Source organism: Aulostomus chinensis, chromosome 14 (assembly GCF_037954235.1).
Source record: "Aulostomus chinensis isolate RoL2024-O1b breed Wild chromosome 14, RoL_Achi_v1.0, whole genome shotgun sequence".
NCBI classification, from domain to species: domain Eukaryota; kingdom Metazoa; phylum Chordata; class Actinopteri; order Syngnathiformes; family Aulostomidae; genus Aulostomus; species Aulostomus chinensis.
The window spans coordinates 7,141,969-7,159,557 of record NC_141333.1 but is presented as its reverse complement, the minus strand read 5'-3'; the positions used below and the strand labels follow the sequence as shown (position 1 = coordinate 7,159,557).

General features: G+C 43.3%; 1 protein-coding gene across 4 annotated transcripts in view; it reads left to right on the top strand.

The window, feature by feature from the left end:
• The window catches only part of pde4ba (phosphodiesterase 4B, cAMP-specific a), a 155,897-nt gene that overhangs the window by 125,986 nt on the left and 12,322 nt on the right, over positions 1 to 17,589 (top strand). For all 4 annotated transcript variants that reach the window (XM_086225579.1, XM_086225582.1, XM_086225581.1 and 1 more), the window contains one exon: positions 9,084 to 9,196. In XM_086225579.1, coding sequence (XP_086081705.1) covers positions 9,084 to 9,196 — 113 coding nt within the window. The remainder of the gene's footprint in view (positions 1 to 9,083; positions 9,197 to 17,589) is intronic.

The following is a 17,589-nucleotide window of genomic DNA, read 5'->3' as shown; positions in this document are numbered from 1 at the left end:
TCTTCATATGTTACTGGAGACTCGGATCCTTCGTTGCACGCAAACCCCTTCATCATCGAACCCCGTGTGTTTCCTCACACCGCTCCGTCTGCTCTTTTTCCACCTGGATCGGTCTGGCTGGGCTCGCTTTCAAGGCCTCCACGCTGAAGATAACGTTAATGAGACAGCCGTGTTTTTCTTGACCGCAGTTCAACAACAGCTGGAAAACTAGCAAGGGTACTTGCTTGGCTCTAATAGAATTATTTAGATATCAAAGCCAAGAACCAGTAGAAGCATGACTCATGAACCGAGCCTGTCACGTTTCATATCACTACTTTGAGACTGTTTATTTCCTCATTGTTTGGATTAAAAGCTCTAAAAGTGATGTGAGTCCTGGCATAGAGAGCTAATTGATGCAGTGGCGTTTTTTTGTGGGTTTTTTTTTTTTTTTTTGGTATTTTGTTTGCATAAAAACTAACACCAAAACTGGTCATTCCTGCAAAAACAGGTCGGTGCCCTGAATCAGTCAGTGAGGCTCAAAGTATTAAAATCATTAAACACAACAGCAGCAACTTTGCTTTCCATGAATTTGTTACTCAAGAGGAACCCTGTACCTCACTGTGAAGCTTTTACTACTACTTTGTTTTGGTGGAATGTGTTTCCAGTATTTTTAGTGTGTTCTATGGTCTATGGAGCGTTGCAGGAACAATTTGTCTCTGGTACGAACGTTTGTGTTGAATACAGAGGTGGGAGCCAGAAGTTTCAAGCCTCCGCACCTCACTTGAGTATTTAGTTGTCTGACAACCTGACATGAGTGCACGCCCTCCCAAGCAAGGCGGATGGGACAGCAACACATAGACACAGCAGATAGATTAGATTAAATTGAAACGTGACGTTCAGGTAACTTTACACAAACGGCCAGTAGAAATGTCCTTTATACTTGATATTCCAGAGCCTTTGTCAAGAGTATAGAAGAATGTTGACGTTGCACTTCAGTGCATCTTTTTTCATCAGTAACTTTACTTGCTCTGCTGTAAATGAATAGCCTTCTTCTTTTCCACTTCTGATTTAAACGCAAATTAAATACCGTTTACTTTCACTGGTACTGGGTTGGGCCAATATCTCTAAAACTACAGGCGTGGCTATGGAGAGTGTTCTTTGTAATTTGGGTCAGCGGATCCATAAAGTCACCCTGAATGTGGAGCATGGGTGAAATATCTAAAAGTCATATTCAATAAAGCAATCAAAGTCAGCCATGTGCTATTTTTGTCCGATTCTGTAGAAGCTGAGCCTTGCTCAGCAGCAGCTGCATGCTGTCCCATTCAGGCAATGCAGAGGTTTTCCAAAGGTTTTTAGAAATCTGTCATCACTCCTGACATCAGATCCACTCCTGCACCGACAGTAAACCTCACTAACTGTAACTCTAGACACTACCGTGGAAAATAAAGGTAGCACAAACAGCGACAGATGTAGCTTACTGGGGTTCATGGCTCCTCTGATCCTTGCTAATCAATCTGAGGGGCAAATGCCAGTCAGCTTGACAATGAGGCCCATTCAGCACGGTCATTTCTGTTGCTCCCAATGTGTGAGTTCAGCTCAGGTAACACAGACAAAGCCTGGTCTGTTGCTGTGCGTTTGTGTGTCCACACAGTGTGTTTAGAAAGCTAAGCGTTGGAGTGGGACGCTGTTTTAAGAAGGAGTGAAAGGGATAAAAATAATAAGAAAGCAGGAGTCAAAACAGATGAAGAGAGTCACAGGGTGTGTGTGTGTGGGGGGGGGGGGTGCAGCTCAAGGACAGGACAATGTTAAGATCGCTGGTCCTCCAAGCAGAGTTGCTGATAGGACACATCATTGACGTCTTCTCTCTTATCGGAGAGAGAGTGTGTGAGCGAGAGAAAGAAACAGCACAAGTTCGTTAGTAGAACATGACAGCCGGATAGCAAGAAATCATGTGTGAGACTGTGATAGATGCCTCAGGCCTAAGTGAACCCCCATGATGTCAGACCGTCTCCCGGCTTCCTTTTCTCTCCTCCCATGTGCGTAAATCACTCTGAATGTGTGTGAAAAACATGTGGGAATCATGTGCTCATTGAGATAATGTCCACCATCTAATTTATGCGGCAACACTATGGAAAAACATGCCCTTTTTGTGGTTCAGCCGCATTTGGAAAATAAAGGATTAATGCTGCCGGGGGTCTTTAATCTTGGCAATGAGATATTTGCCATTCTCATCTGAACATGGCAGTGTAACGATTGCCAAATTGCAGAAAGTGGTTTGTTTCATTCTCAGAGTCACATGATTTTTCTACGAATAGTTGCGCAGAAGCTAAACTGGTCATAAAGCTGATGAAATCTATCTAATTGGACGTGGCCGAAATAAACAGAGGACCAGCAAGTACACAAAAAAAGAAACAGCTGCCATCTGAAACTAAGGACATGCATATAATCAGGCCGGGTGGTACCTTAAATGATGAGCGCATTTAACATTCCACCTGGATTTCGATGATTTGATCTCTATACACTCTTTGCGTTTGGCTGAAATTGTAATGTACCCAGTTGCCTTCCCATTGTGTTCATTAGTAAATCAGACAGGAATGTGTGGATGTGTATGTTGTGGGGAGGACGTGGAACACCATGTCCCAGCAGAAGGCAGGAGAGGAGCAAGTCCCAGAAGGAGGTGAGAGGTGTTCTGGTCAGAACTGACTGTCACGCGTCAGAGGGACGCAGCTTTCATTGTGTTTAAATAGCTGTTTGTTTGTTTTTAAGGCCAATACAACAGATATTTACGTGCAATTTAAAACAAAAACAAAACCTGACCACGACTACTGTTTTATGAGGTTTACTTAGACATGCACGTGTGCTAATCTCTTACTCTGCTCAAAGCCTGACTAACTTTCAAACCCTGAAGGGTCTTCATGCTAATCTAAGATGAGAGCTTCCGCTACATATAAGGCTGATGGACAGCTTTACATGATCACGCACGCTCCCAAAATGTCAAACCTTTCTTGTTACCGGTCTCAAGTCCTTGTAGAGATCACTTTTACTAGCATAAAAAGTTGCAAACAATTTATTGTCAAACAGAATAAACATATTGAAAAGAGTTCAGGACAGACATCAAATCCTTCACAATAGTCTTAAATTTGGCTGGAGATCTCCGCTTCCTCCTTTTAAATTTCCGACTATCCGGCAGAAAACATGAATGTATTCATTCACCACAGACAACAAACATACACGCTTGTAGTTTTTGAGATGACAAAATCAAGTGTAAAAACTGGGAGCAGTTCTGCTTTTGATTTTGATTGCTTTGAAACGCATCAGCAGACTTCAGCTGTGAGTCAGCATCCAGAGTGTGTCATGGTACCCTGCTAGAGGGTCACTGCATGGAAAACACACTGATAATGTCCCCAGGAGCGGTACATTTAAGCCTGCTGCACGCTAGGGGATTTTTAAACCCAATTTTAAAAACATGGAAACCCTCAAATGTAATCAACAGATTTATCCAATATTTTAATCAACTCATGGATGAATTGTAGCTTTTCTACCATTTCACAAGCGGTAAATCTGATTGTCATATATTTTCCTTTTTAATTATTCACAACTTTCCATCCATCCATCTATTTTCTATACCGCTTATCCGTTAAGGGTCACAGGGGTGGGGTGGGGTGGGGTGGGTGGCTGGGGCCTATCCCAGCTGACATTGGGCGAGAGATGGGGTTCACCCTGGACGGGTCACCAGGGTGAACCCAGAGTATTCACAACTACTAGAAAAAAAATGTTGCTAGCATCCATGACGATACTCTTTGCTTTCCTTCCTTTAAATCAGATAAACCAGCTCTTACTCACAAGACACTCATTCTGTCGCTCATCAGACTCCAGCTCATAGAAATACTCCATTAAAACTCCATCATCTCAGTTATTTTATGCTTTCACAATGTCCATGATGGTTTTTGTTTTTTTTTAATGATGTGCATGTGAAGTCACAATTTGACTTGCAAGAAGTGGAATAGCAGTGCTAACAGGCCGCTGCCTCCCCATACCATCTCTGGTCTTTGTTAGAAAGTGTTGTGTAACTGTTTAGATGTATTTAGATCATCTGGTTCTCTGGTTCTCGTAAAACAAGAGATGACTTTAAAGAATAGCGCTCTCTCTCTCTCTCTCTCTCTCTCTCTCTCTCATAATCAGGAACCTGGCACCCCTGCCAACCGCCCCACGTCAAACTTTGGTTTCTTTTTATGTGCGCTTGTGTGGTCTTGTTTGCGTCACATCAACCTTCAAAAAGCTAGACGTCTGCATGATGAATACTCGGTCAATAAATTAAAAACATAAATTGGTAAGAGAGGAAAGAGCTTGAGTTTCCCCTACTGATCCTTCATCCTGTGTGTGTGTGAGAGAGGGGGGGAGAGAGAGAGAGAGAGAGAGAGAGAGAGAGAGAGAGATGTGTCAGTGCCTGTAGGTCATTTTTGCTGATGATTACACTACGACAATGCCAGATAGATTTTGGCTGCTGATAATGCACTACAGCCCTCCAACTCTGTTGCATTTACCATCACATCATAGGCAGGAAACTGACTCTATCCCCATGAGAGGATGACAGATCCAGCTGTCTCACACTCACACGCAAATACATTTTCAAACACACACACACACACACACACATTCGACTGCTTTGGTTTGATGTCCTGTGGGCATACATGTCCTAACAGTGTGTGCCATGTGCTGTTCTGTGCTTCAGCTGTATCCACATGCACAGACAATTCTCCCAAAAACAAGTAGAACTGGGTGATAGCAGAAAAATACGTAAAGTGACCACGACCTCTAAACACCTTGCTGCATGGCAGCACCGTGGAAACAATGCAAATGGAAATCAATCAGGATCCTCTTTCATGATGGGCAAATTCACCAGTTCAACAATGTCATTCAACGGGCGATGGTCCACACCGGAGGGCAGGCTGGAGTGACGCTTGGTGCGACACTTGACTTTGCAGCACGTGTTGGAGCTCCATTAAAGTCCCGTTTACAACACTGCATCTCTGAAACTTTGACCAAAGCTATGATGACTTCCAGATCTTAAGGGGTTCTTGTGTCTGAACCACAAATGTGTTTCACTGAATATGAAACTCACCTAATATGAATTATATGTTGTTGTGGTAATAAATTAGCCAAGCGCCTGTGTTCCTTTGCTCTGTTAATTTAGCAAGAGTAGGAAATACCCCTCCTTTTACATTATAAAAGTATGCTGGCACTCTCACATGGAAAGTACATGTTTAAATGTCTGTGTGTGAGCACAGTAATGTGACATTATACCTGAGGTGTAGTACACAAGTATTTGTGTTGAACTGAATTGCACATATTTATTGCTACATGTTTTCCTGTCCGCCCCAGAGTCTGTCTGAGTGAGTGCTGATCAGAAAGGTCCTTGTGTCAGGGTGGAGGCGGTGGAAATCCCCTCTTACATTGCGTGTGTGTGTGTGTGTGTGTGTGTGTGTGTGTGTGTGTGTGTGTGTGTGTGTGTGTGTGTGTGTGTGTGTGTGTGTGTGTGTGTGTGTGTGTGTGTGTGTGTGCTGGCTTTCGAGTGCATGGTCCATCTAAGGCCATTACTCTGCAGGCTGTTATAACTAAAGTAAAAGCTGGTTAGTAGCAAACATGTGGCCTATATTTCTTCTTCTAAAACTGATAGAACAATGTATGTTACGGGAATCATGGGAATTGTTTTAATATAATTCCTCAATACAGTTTGTGTTTTAAAACTTCAAAAAATAAGTACAAGTGCTGCAATGGCTGTCATCAAAGGTCAAAATACAGTCAATCTGCCTCTGAAACATTATGTTTCAAATTATAAAAATCAATTTTAGACTGAGTTTTGCTGTATTTGATCCATTTTTGAAGGCAGTATTGTTTAAAGCACCCTTAAAAAGCATTTACACTGTCAGTAATCTTGTCTGTACAGTTGATTAAACTACCTAGTGTTGTGCCAAATCTAGACGACATTCATTCATTCTGAAAATTTAATTACGGCAATGTAGAGACAAAGAATGATGGGTGTACAGTACAGTGCACAGGGCTACATTCTCTTTTCAGCAGTCATCGTGATTGTAGCATCAAATTTAAGTGTTAGTTTAGGTTTAGGTGACTTTAAAAAAAAACCAGGGCTGTAATTTCAGTTCATTTACATACCGTTCTCATATAAAGTGAGCGCTTAGAAGGTTGCCCTGACTAACCTGATAGTGTTGAGAAATATTGGAGAGAATAATTAATAATTAAACTGGGTCAACACAGGAGCAAAAATGTGTATGTGTTTGTTTGCCAGCACGGCAGGGATCAGAGTAAAACTGTTATACAAGCGTTACACTTTACAGGATCTGGCACCTACCTGCAGAGTGGATTTAGTCCACGGGGACCCACAAGAAGTTGGTCTCATGATCAGTTGAAGGTCTTGACTCACTAAACCGGATTTTGAGGCACTACAATTTTTCCTGAGTTTTAGTTGAAAGTTAAAGAAGTGGTTAAGAGCCGACGCCATCAAACTAGGGCGTACAAACACACATCTGTATGACTACAGATGTGAGTTATACTTCATGATCTGGTCCAAGCATGGCTTCAAGTTCGTTTGGCTTCAGGCATCAAAGATGAACGTTGGCTGCGATCAGGCTGTCACGGCCCCTGCATGGTGCCCTGGCAACCAGATCTGAAGCACCAATAGATGGCTGTTCTGCATGTGAGCTGAGGGAAGAGTGTGGACCATTACTGGGCCTGACTGGGTTGGTTTTGTGGAACATATGTGTTACTTCTTACATCAAATTTGGTTAATGTCTGCAACTACTGCCGAAATGACGAATGAAGAAGGCTGTAGACTCACTCCAAACCACAGAGTTTCAATGTTTCAGTCCATCTTGGATCCTCATCAGGGCTCCCGCAGTTGCAAAAGCTGCTGTAAACTTCTGTGGCTTGAGGAGAGTGCGCAGACTTCTTGGTTATTCATTGACGCTGCCTTTTTAGCCTCGCACTCATATGTGTTGTGCCTAATGCCGCAGCTTCAGCTGAAGTGGCAAATACTGCCACATAAAATACTGCAAATACAGCCTCAGCTGTCAGCATTACAGTAAAGACACTGGAAAAGAAGAGTGAAGTTAAAGCAAACAGGACCACCTTGCTGTTGTTCACAGAACACATTTTTGAACTTCAGTTTTGCGTTCACATTGGGACAAAAGTGGTTCAGTTAAAAGGTTCTTAATAAGCTACAGTCATAGCTCGATGGCGAGTGCTCATTTTGCTCATGTTTTGCCTCCTAGAGACATAAAAGTCCTAAACAAGTATCAAAAAATGTGGAAACAGCTTTCACCTTTTACGACATGGATTAAAGATTTGGTTATTTCATCTGGCAGGATCAGCAGTAAGATCATCATTCTATCCACAGTCAAGACCTTTTAGTTTGTGTCCTCATGTCTAAGTAGAGTTTAAAAGTTCAAATGAGAGAGGTGTTACGGAGAAAATGACCTTTTCAGTGCTCTTCTAGAGCACAAACCAACTCAAGTGTTGGGAATACTGGGAAGAAGCATTTCAAATGAGTGTAACAACATCAGACGCTTGTGAAGTTAAACTAAACACACACACAAACACACACTCCCTCCCTCTCTTTCCCTGGCTGCCCTCATCAGAGTGAGCGAAGGTTTTGGGCTGCATGCCAGGTGCCTCTCGTGTTTGGGAGTGCAAACAGGCTCATGTCTTTGATGGCGAGAAGATCAGAGCAGGGGACACATTCTACGTGGCCACGCTAAGGTCGCCTCGGTGCACACCCTGCGGCCATGTTGTGCTCTGCAGCTAGGAGACCCAGAGTATACACAGAGCCGGAGCAGCCGACAAGTGTGCGTGCATGTGTTGTGTGTATATGTCCAACCCCATCAGCCATCACACTCCTCCTGCTTTCCAACAGACTCCAGCCTTGCCATGCAGCTGTAGTTGTCTGGAAAACAGGCTCGTAATATTGACTCCTCCTCGCTGCCTCAACAGTGGTTACGCACATGGATCGTCAATATTTCTAGCACTCGGTTTGAGACTTTAAAGGTAAAGGCCACACAAATCTAGGAGTTACAAGCCGATAATGAGAATTTACTGATGGAGGTGGGTGGTGTAAGCGCATGATTTAGGAAAAATAGGTCTAATTGTGATTATTGTGACGGAATTTGTTGTTGCGGTATGGTAGATATTTATAGATATTAGAGGGAATGTTCATTTTTAGATCATTCGTCTCCATCGGGTCTTCCTGGGATCTGAAAACTGCTCAAGGCCATATTGCAATTAGATTTTTGATGAATTGCACAGCCCTAGCGGGTGGCGTGGCATGTGACAGCACGGGCTTCACCAACTAACCACCCCCCCCCCCCCCGGGCCTTTTAGCAACAGGCATAGTAGCAATGGACATCATGACCATTTAAATGAATCATACCAATTATAAGTTTACGATTCCAAGTTCAGTTTCCAAAGAAGTTAGAAAATCAGCAAATATGTCAAAGAACGAGACACAATATGATACACACCCTCGTGCTGCTTCTACATTACTGAAATATTGTTGATTTCTGGTCAAGTCAAGTCAGTTCCTCTAATTTAGTCACTGGGCGACATTTTTGCCTGCTCTGTGGTTGAGCCTCTAGATTTGTCTGCACACTGCAAATGGGGCTTTAGAGCAGCTGTTTTTTTTTTTTTGTTGCTGTTTTCTTGGGTTGTTTTTTTTTTTTCCAGCAGCCCAAACATCTCAGCTGTCTGATGTAGGGCATCAAATTCCCCTTCACTCTCAGTCACCACTGGTCAGAGAAGTGGTGTATACAGCCCTCAGCCACTCTCACTAATGAGCATCCTTTAAAAGTACCCTGTTAAACTTGAGATGAATCCACATATGCACGTTGATAAAAGTTAGTCTCGAATGGAGGAGTTCTCATGTCTGCTGTTCTTTCCATGGCCAATAGCTGCACCTCCTCATGATGAAGCTCTACAGCAGAGTGCCTTCAGGAGCAGTCCCCCCCGCCAGCCACTTATCTAGCTGGGCTTGGCTTGGTGGTGGATGTTATCTGGGAGTAGCTGTTTCTGACTGTGTGAACGTTTGTTGACAGATGACGCGTACCAGAAGATGGCTATGGAGACGATGGAGGAGTTGGACTGGTGTCTGGACCAGCTGGAGACCATCCAGACCTACCGCTCTGTCAGCGACATGGCCTCCACCAAGGTAGGACTGGCTGAATCTATGACTGCTCTTCCTGTTATTATTGTTATCCATTTGTCCCATCACGACTAGTAAAAGGTCTATGCTGCTTATTTATATTTCACTTCACATAAACTTGAGCTACTGACCATTTACCGCAAATGTTTACCCAGAAGAAGCTCCCTTCTTAGAGGAAGTGCTCACATCTGAGCAACGGGACTGCTCGTAATTCTTCATAATAAACACATGGAATATAATATACACAATTATGCAGAGTGACTGCGGCTGTAAACATACATGACCTTAGCGTGACCTCAGCGAAGTCAACAGTATTAAACTTGGGATCGTGAGAAGGAGGTAGTGGCAGCAACAGTGTTTCCCACAGGTTGAACACGCACTTGTGGCGGGGGGTTATAGGCCACGTGACCTTCGACATGATGACACAACTTCTTTGTCATGCTTTTATTATTCCATCAGCTGCTGCAGACTCATTCAAACTGGCTTTCCAACATTTTCTATATACACTTTATACACATAAAATAGGATTTACACTATGATTGCCGGACTGGTGATATTAATATTAATATTAATGCTTTCCATTTTGCATTAGTCTAGACTTGTAGCACTGAGGTACTGGATCATAATTTTAGTATTACGTGCAGCCTGACATCTGTGAGAAAAGAGACAGAGCGTCATCTTGGTCCAATTTTTTTGGCACAGCTTTGTCATTCTCTGTCAGCCTGTGAGACCGAGCCTGCTGTGCCCTGCCTCATCTTCGACCTCCCCAAAAAAATTCACAAACTTTTTAGCAAACAAACATGACATGCACGTCACCCCTCCCGTTATTGGATCTCCTTCACGTTGTTGCCTGGCAGAAAATTTTTCACATCCTTTCAATACAGTTCTGCACCTGTTTTTAGATTTTAAAGGTTTAAAACCTGTTAAAATATATTGATGTGTGGGGTGGGGGTTGTGCGCGCGCGTGTGTGTGTGTGTGTTTGGGGGGGGGGGGGTCTTCAGCCTCGGAAGAGGTTTACAGACTTGGACCACTTTATTTTCTTGTTTGGTACTTTATTGGTCCCTTGACCCCCATGTGGACCTCTTTTCATCTTTCCTGTTGAACAACTTTTCATTGTCCGCTGTTGCTTCTGTGTCACTGATTGTGTCAGATGCGGAACCAAGGCTGAATTCCTGGTTCTTTTTATAAGTATACTGGGTCATGGAACCCAGAGACATAGTTCCGTTGAGTCCTTGAGTTCTGCTTTCATGATGGTGCTCTGGTGCAAATAAAGGGAGTGTGGTTGCAACAGCACTGTCGGCATTTGGCCTGGCAGCAAGGCTTCCTCTCTGGGTGGAATCCAACTACGCACGTGAGCTCAGTCAGTGATTATGTGTTATGTGTAACTTTGATCTAGTTTGTATTTTCAACATTATTAAAACTGATACAGATTTCAGCTTGTTTGTACATTTGGCCTGTGGCTGTGAAACTCCAGCAAAATGAGAGCGTAAAAACAGTTAATCAAGTGAGACAAGAAAAAAAAAAAAACCTTGCTTGTTATTTCTCATAAAACTGGACAACAGGATGTGAGGGATCCCCCCGTGGGTCAAACACAATATGCTGGGAAGGAAGAGAGGGAGCGTTTGGGTCGGTGTGTGTGTGCCAGGTATTCCTAATGTTGTGGGGACATAAAACCTGTTTACACAGTACCAGTGTGGGTACTTGACTTCCTCTCAGGGACAAAAAGCAAGTCTCCATAACGAGAATCATTTAATTTTAGGGTGAGGACTTGTTTGAAGGTTAGCTGAAGGCTGGTGGAAGAGTTATGGTCAACCAAGTGTTTAGAGTAAGTTTCTGAATTTGAAACTAAGTTACAGTAATGTCCGCTTAAGCAATGATGTGTGTGTGTGCATGCGTGCGTGTCTTCCTGTCTCCTTCCTGATCCCCCGCGCTCCCTCCAGACGACAATAGACATCCCATCACGGCCGTTTGAATGGTTAATGGTCGTGTTTATTTGTCCCATTGCTGTAGTGTCAGTTTAGCCACACGGGGACTATTCAGTCACAGAGTAAATACTGCTAACATTTCAATAAACAAGCATTTGAAGAGGAGTACAAAGACAGTCCACTGTGTCCGTGTGTACATTAGAGACGACTTTACAGATGACACACCAGCTGAATTCAGACGAGAAGGGCAAGAAACGCTGATTTGCAGACTCATGGGGAAAACTCCTTTTATCTTATTTGCAACTGTAATTTTAGTTCTGTTGCAATAACACACACACACACCAAAAAAAAAAAAACCTGGCAGGCCTGAGCCCTGAGGGGCAGGGGATGATTGATTTCACGAGCCTCCCGCTTTGAGAAATTCAGAAATATCCTAACTATGGCATAATGATGGGGCAATTATTTTTGAGTTGGTTATCAGCAGAAAATATTCAATTATGCCTCCAAATGTAAAGATCAAGAAAGAACATGAACATTAATATGGGCAGATACGTGTGTGTGTGTGTGTGTATGTGTGTGTGTGTGTGTGTGTGTGTGCATGCGTGTGCGTGCGTGCGTGTGTGTGCATGCGTGTGTCATTGACATGACTTTGGCAAGTGGATGAATGTAGCATGATACCATCTCTGGTGAAAATGCTGATAAAGATTCTTACATCAAACAGGTATATGTCATCTATCCATTCTCTGGTTGTGTAAATAGGGTAAAGGCACTGATAGCCCTTCGACAGCTCGCCTTGTATTTACTGAAAACGAAACATTACACAACAGTTATGTGGGCTGACCTGGTTTAATTAAGAAGGAGGTGGCGATTGGCTAATGTGCCACACTACCTGTCAGATTTAGGATGGAAAAAATGCCGTGGCCGTGGAGTATGAAAGATGAGAACAGGGGAGGTGTAATGTGAGTGGCTGCTGCTGTACCTCCGAGGTCAAGTACAGGGGGAAGTTAATGCTGAGGACTCGAACGGTCCCTCTGTTGTGTACAGCATTAAGGTTCGAATCACCTTTAGCCAGTTGTGCACCAAATGATCTTTCAGTGTGAGGAGTTAACAGATGAAATGTCATGGAATGTATCGGAAGTTCCCGATTACCAAATCGACTTAAATCCTGCAGTGTGGATGGAATGTTTGAGCTATGAGAGATGCGGATCCTCCGCCTGGCGTGGCTAGCACCAGCTCCGTACATACAAATATATTCTCAATTCACCTTCAGGTCCTGACGCACGTCATCTAAGCCTTTCTGATTCCGTCATCTCAGTCATGACTTCATCCCAGGGCTCAGTTTCAAGGATTGATTGCCCGGAGGAAGTCAGGCTGGTAAAAGAAGCAACTCAAACAAAAGTTTTTTTTCATGCAATGACTAGTTTATACTTCTTCAGTGATGAGACATTCGTGGAAAAACCCTCCAAACCTCCCATCCTATTCCCCTCTGCAGAACGCTGCTCCATCACTGCAGCCGTCCTCTGTTCCTCCTGTTTGATAGAAAATAAGCCTCGACATTCAGGGCTTTCCCTCATGTGCAGATGAAAGCCTCTACCTTATCTTTCGATGCATCAGTTTCATAGGTGTTGGTGATGGAATTGCATGTGGTTAAACCTCACAGTGGTACTAGCGTCGCCGAGGCCACCAGCCTGCCGTCTGGTGCTGAGTTGCTGCCATTCCTCCATGGAGGTGAGCACAGAATGTGAATGTAGCTTTAAAACTAGAAACCAGTGCATCGATCAAATACAAAAAATAAGAGCCCTGTTTTTGATCTATAAGCATCGCGTGTTAATGATTTCAAAAATATGATTCTTTTCCCCCCTCCTCCAGTTTCAGATTTGTCAATAAATCATTCACTGCACAATTTGCCCCCAAACAGTGAATTGACAATATTTTCTGATTTATCGAGCGATTAGCAGCGATCTTTAAAGATCATTGATTCTAATATGGCAACAAAATGAAACAGTGATTTTTTTTTTAAATGACGCAACACCTCATAATTTACTGCTTTGTGCGTGTGAAGTCAAATGAACATGTGAGTCTTGTGTACATCCAGTTACCACAGCACTTGGGAGTAAACTATACTTTTTTATAATCCGAAGGATTCTTAAATTTTGAATACTCCTCTGCGCCTGACCATCAATCTTTCAACTGAGTAGATTTTATCTGTCAGCGGGGGGAAAAAATGACATCAAACCGTCTTTTCTCGTTGAAGTTTGATCTTTCTGATGATTCGAACACTTGCTGTGGATTTCCTCAGAGTGTGTTAACCTCACAGCTGTGAGTGCTGGCTGCAGGAGTAGTGAACAGAAAGAAAGAACAGCAAAAGAAGGAGGGACTATCCCTGAAAGGGAGTGTGTATAAGGCAGAACTCTCTCAAGCACACACACACACACACACACACACACACAGTGTTGCACATACACAGGGTGTGAGGTAAAGCCTAGTCAGACCTCACAGCCAAAAGTGAGTCACTCAAGCTGTGGCGTTTCCCAACGTCAGAGAACCGAGGCTTGGTCCTTTTACTCATGCTGTAGTCAGACTGAGACAGACACTTTAACGGACGGCAGCCCCGCTCTGCTCTGCACTCTTAGCAACATGGGAGCCTGCTGCTTTGACATGAAAGAGAAGAAATTAGGGAAGTTGAATTGCTGGAGAAAGGTGAGTTTTCTTATACTTTGTTCACGTAAGAGTGTTTCACTGACTTAATTTTAGTACTAGTTCATTGGATTGTAGGATGTCTTGTGTGAACTTAGGGTGCTGACTCTTTACATGCTGCAGTTATGGTCTTTTTTAATGGAAAGTTCCAGTAGTTCCTGTTTTAAATGATCCTCTGTGTGATTTCAAAGCTACTATTTTGTGAGGGCTTTAAAACATCTGCAGTTGTGGACTCCTGAGTTGAGGCTTTGGTCTTGAAATCAAGAGCATGTGTTCTTAAGATAATGTTGAAACAGAGCTTTTATGTTTTGGTTCATTTCATGCCTATTCTTTACTTTTAGTTCAAGAGTTTCGTGCATAAACTTGCACATGTATTCAGCTTTAGAAGATCATCTGTGTTGCCTTCCAAGTAACGCTGAGTTTTTATGTTCACAATAAAAAAATCTCACCGCACAGATTTGTGACTGAGTTGGACACAGAGAAACACTCTTCAACCTTAAATCTAAAGATCAGTGAATTTCAGTGCTGATCAGAGCTTTCTGGTGTTAAAGGTTGTCTTTATTGTTGGTTTAACTTTAGCTGGTGGGATTACTTAAACTTTTCTCCCAGGGTGTTGAGATCAAGAAAAATTGTGGGACCTCTGGAGATAATTAATAAGATGCTTTTGTTCTCAGTGGAACAATGTCGAACCCAAGTAATTAAGATACTTCTGCATCTTTGAAGACATGTGCCTGACTCTGCTTGATAGTGAGAGACTAGTGATGTCTAAACAGAGCGAGGGGGTTGAGTTCATAAGCAAAATGATGATAGAAGTTAATTTGGCCCAGGCAACAAGTTTTTACGGCGAGTACCAAAGCCTGGAGGGATTTTTTTCCCCGAGTAAGACTGAATACTCGGGTCGTCTGAGTAGGAAATCCAAGCTTTGTGGTTCTGTGTTTTCTTTCATCTCATGAGATCTGACCGGATGCAGTATGTCTTTTTGATCTTGATGATTTTTTTGTCACTAAAAATGATGGCGTCAGTTTTAAGATTTCTTGTTAGTGGCTCCACATTAACGTGAGAATTCGGAGGGTTTTTCCTGGCTCTTTCTAAATAATACCCAGGTGTAATTCTGCTGGTGTGCTATTTCAAACAACTGCAGCTTGAGTGCGTGGATTAACTGTTGTCCTTCAGCCAAAAACCTTGACTGCAGACCACATCTGAATCTACTGAGGCCTCAATAGGAGTGATTCGCTCAACTCATTCATTTCTCCCCCCATCTCTGCTCTGATAGCTGAACATGGATTTCAATACATTTTACTGTAATACATCTCATACTCTCATACAGACACTGACTAGCATTCGAGAGTCAGAGGAAGTGGCAGGCAGTCACCTCTCACAATTGTCTGTATTTCCATCAAACACACGCGGGCAGGTTCCCTGGTCTTTACAGGGTTATGTCATGACGAGTTTTTGCGGTAACGCTGATTTTACCAACTTGCGTTATGTTTGCTAAAATAAAGGGGGAGATGTACCATAACTCCTGTTGATTTTCTGGTAAAAAAAAGTGCATGAATAAGCTATTACCAGCACTGTCCAACACTGTACACATGAGATAACACTGATAAAATATGAAGAAAAACATTTAGACGCAGTGGAAGACGTATAACGGAAGGGATTCACCTCAATGAAAAAATAACGCTGAGGACACTTGTGTGTAACATGTTAGGATACATCAAGAGTTATTATATCCACAAAAAAAAATTACAATTTTGTCATAATTTCTTCATAAACTATGGTTCAAATGCTTAAACCTGTGGTGATGTTCCTCCAAGGTTAAGGGGTCAGTACTCTCAACACTGAGCAGACCTCAGACTACGCATAGAGCACCCACTAGTGGCTCAAGGACCCAACTTCAATTTGAACATCACACAATAAATGAATATAGCCAATGATTCAGTCGATGTTTTGAACAGGGCAGGAAGATTAATGTTTTTCATCCAGAGAAACGAAAACTCTGAAAGCCACAACAAAAATTCTTGACTTTACATTTATAGTTTGTTATAATCAGAATCCGATCACACAAGAACTGCAGTCTGATGCGTATTACCTGGCCAGATATTGAACTCGTTGATCGGCCCCGAGTCTCGTGCTAGAGGGAGACCTCGCATCTGCCTTCCTGCCTACCTGTTCGCCTGGCTGCCCTCCACACTGAGCTGTCTGTCGAGATCACATCTGAATGGAGGAGTGGGGTGGGTTTTTTTTTTCTTTCTTGCTCACAATCAAATGCCACAGGCTCCATTCACCTTCTCCATCTCAGCAGCGCTCTTGCTGAATCAGTCCCCCCCCACCCCCCACCCACCGCCACCCCCCCACAAGCAGAAAGAGAATGAGGGGATAGAGAATGAGGGAATAAAAGGTTAGCAGTGAGAGCTTAAACAGAGATAATGATATGATGGAAACACAAGACGCAGAAAATGGAGCAGGAGAAAGGAGGGTGGGGAGAAGCCATAGTGAGACATGAAATGAAATAACAGAAATAAAGAGAATAAGAAAGACGTCCAAGCATGAAGAAGCTGAAATAATGCAGTTTTTTGTATGTAAGTACGTGAGGAGAGATTCCCACAGAGCTATGAGAAACTCCAGTGCCATCATGTCAGTAGGAGGTTAAAGAGGCTTCCCTCCTGCTCCTCACTGAACAATAAATATTGCTGGAGAGAGCACAATGATAGAGAAACATAAGGTTATGAGTGTGTAAAACATGCATGTGACATGTCGGCGTCAACTGTGCTTAACTGCAGATAATGCTGCTCCTGTGTGTGTTTGTGCACTGATGCATTTCTTTCAGCCTTTGGGGAAGCATGGCTCTTCAACACATTGCAGAGAGACATCCCCCGCTGTTATTTCTGGTTTCTTTATATATTATGCAGTGAGCTATTATATAAAGAGCTGCCTCCTCTCTTACTCTTTTTTTTTTTTTTTTTTTACTCTTTTCTTGCATCCTACCTCCCTGCTTTTGGTTTTTTCCCTCAGTGGGAGGATAATCCGGAATCCTCTCGGGGGAGCTTTGATTCCCCCCCCCCCCCCCCCCCCCCCCATCTTTCCAAAATTCTACATATACAAACACACACCTATTGGGCCAAAAGGTACTCTGGGAGTGTGTGTTTCCAGTTTCCCATAAAATGACAAAATCTATGGATATTTTCTCATCATTTGGAAGGTTTCCCAGCAATGCCTCACCATCATCCTCAAGGGTTTCACAAACAAGAGTTGTGACAAAATTGACAAAAGCGCAAACGTGCTCCGGAATTGGCGAGTGGTGCTGATGTAACAGTATATTCCATACAGTCAGGTGGCCCTCGCCTCGTACAATGCAGCAGTATCAACACGAGGACAGCCCATTGATTCTGCCAGCGAGGCAGACAGGCAGCGAGATTGATGACTGTGTTGGCAAGTGGCAGCCAGGAGAGAAATTGACATGTAAGTGGTGGAGAGTGAGGGAGAGGCGGCGTGGAGGGACGGAGAGACGGCGTGGAGGGAGGGGGGGAGGGGAGCGATTTTCAGTCCGTGAACCAGTGGATGTGAGCAGAGGCGATGTGTGTGGTGTGTCCTCGTGACAGCTCAGCAGCTACACCACATGTCTGCCTGGGAAGGAAAAGGGGAAGCCTCTCCTCTCTCCTCCTTCGCTTCACTCTCGTCTCGCACTGGCTGATGCTGTTGCCATGGTGTTGGGGTGTTCTGGTAATTGGGGTATATACACTCACTCACAGGCATAAAGATAAAACCATGATCTGATG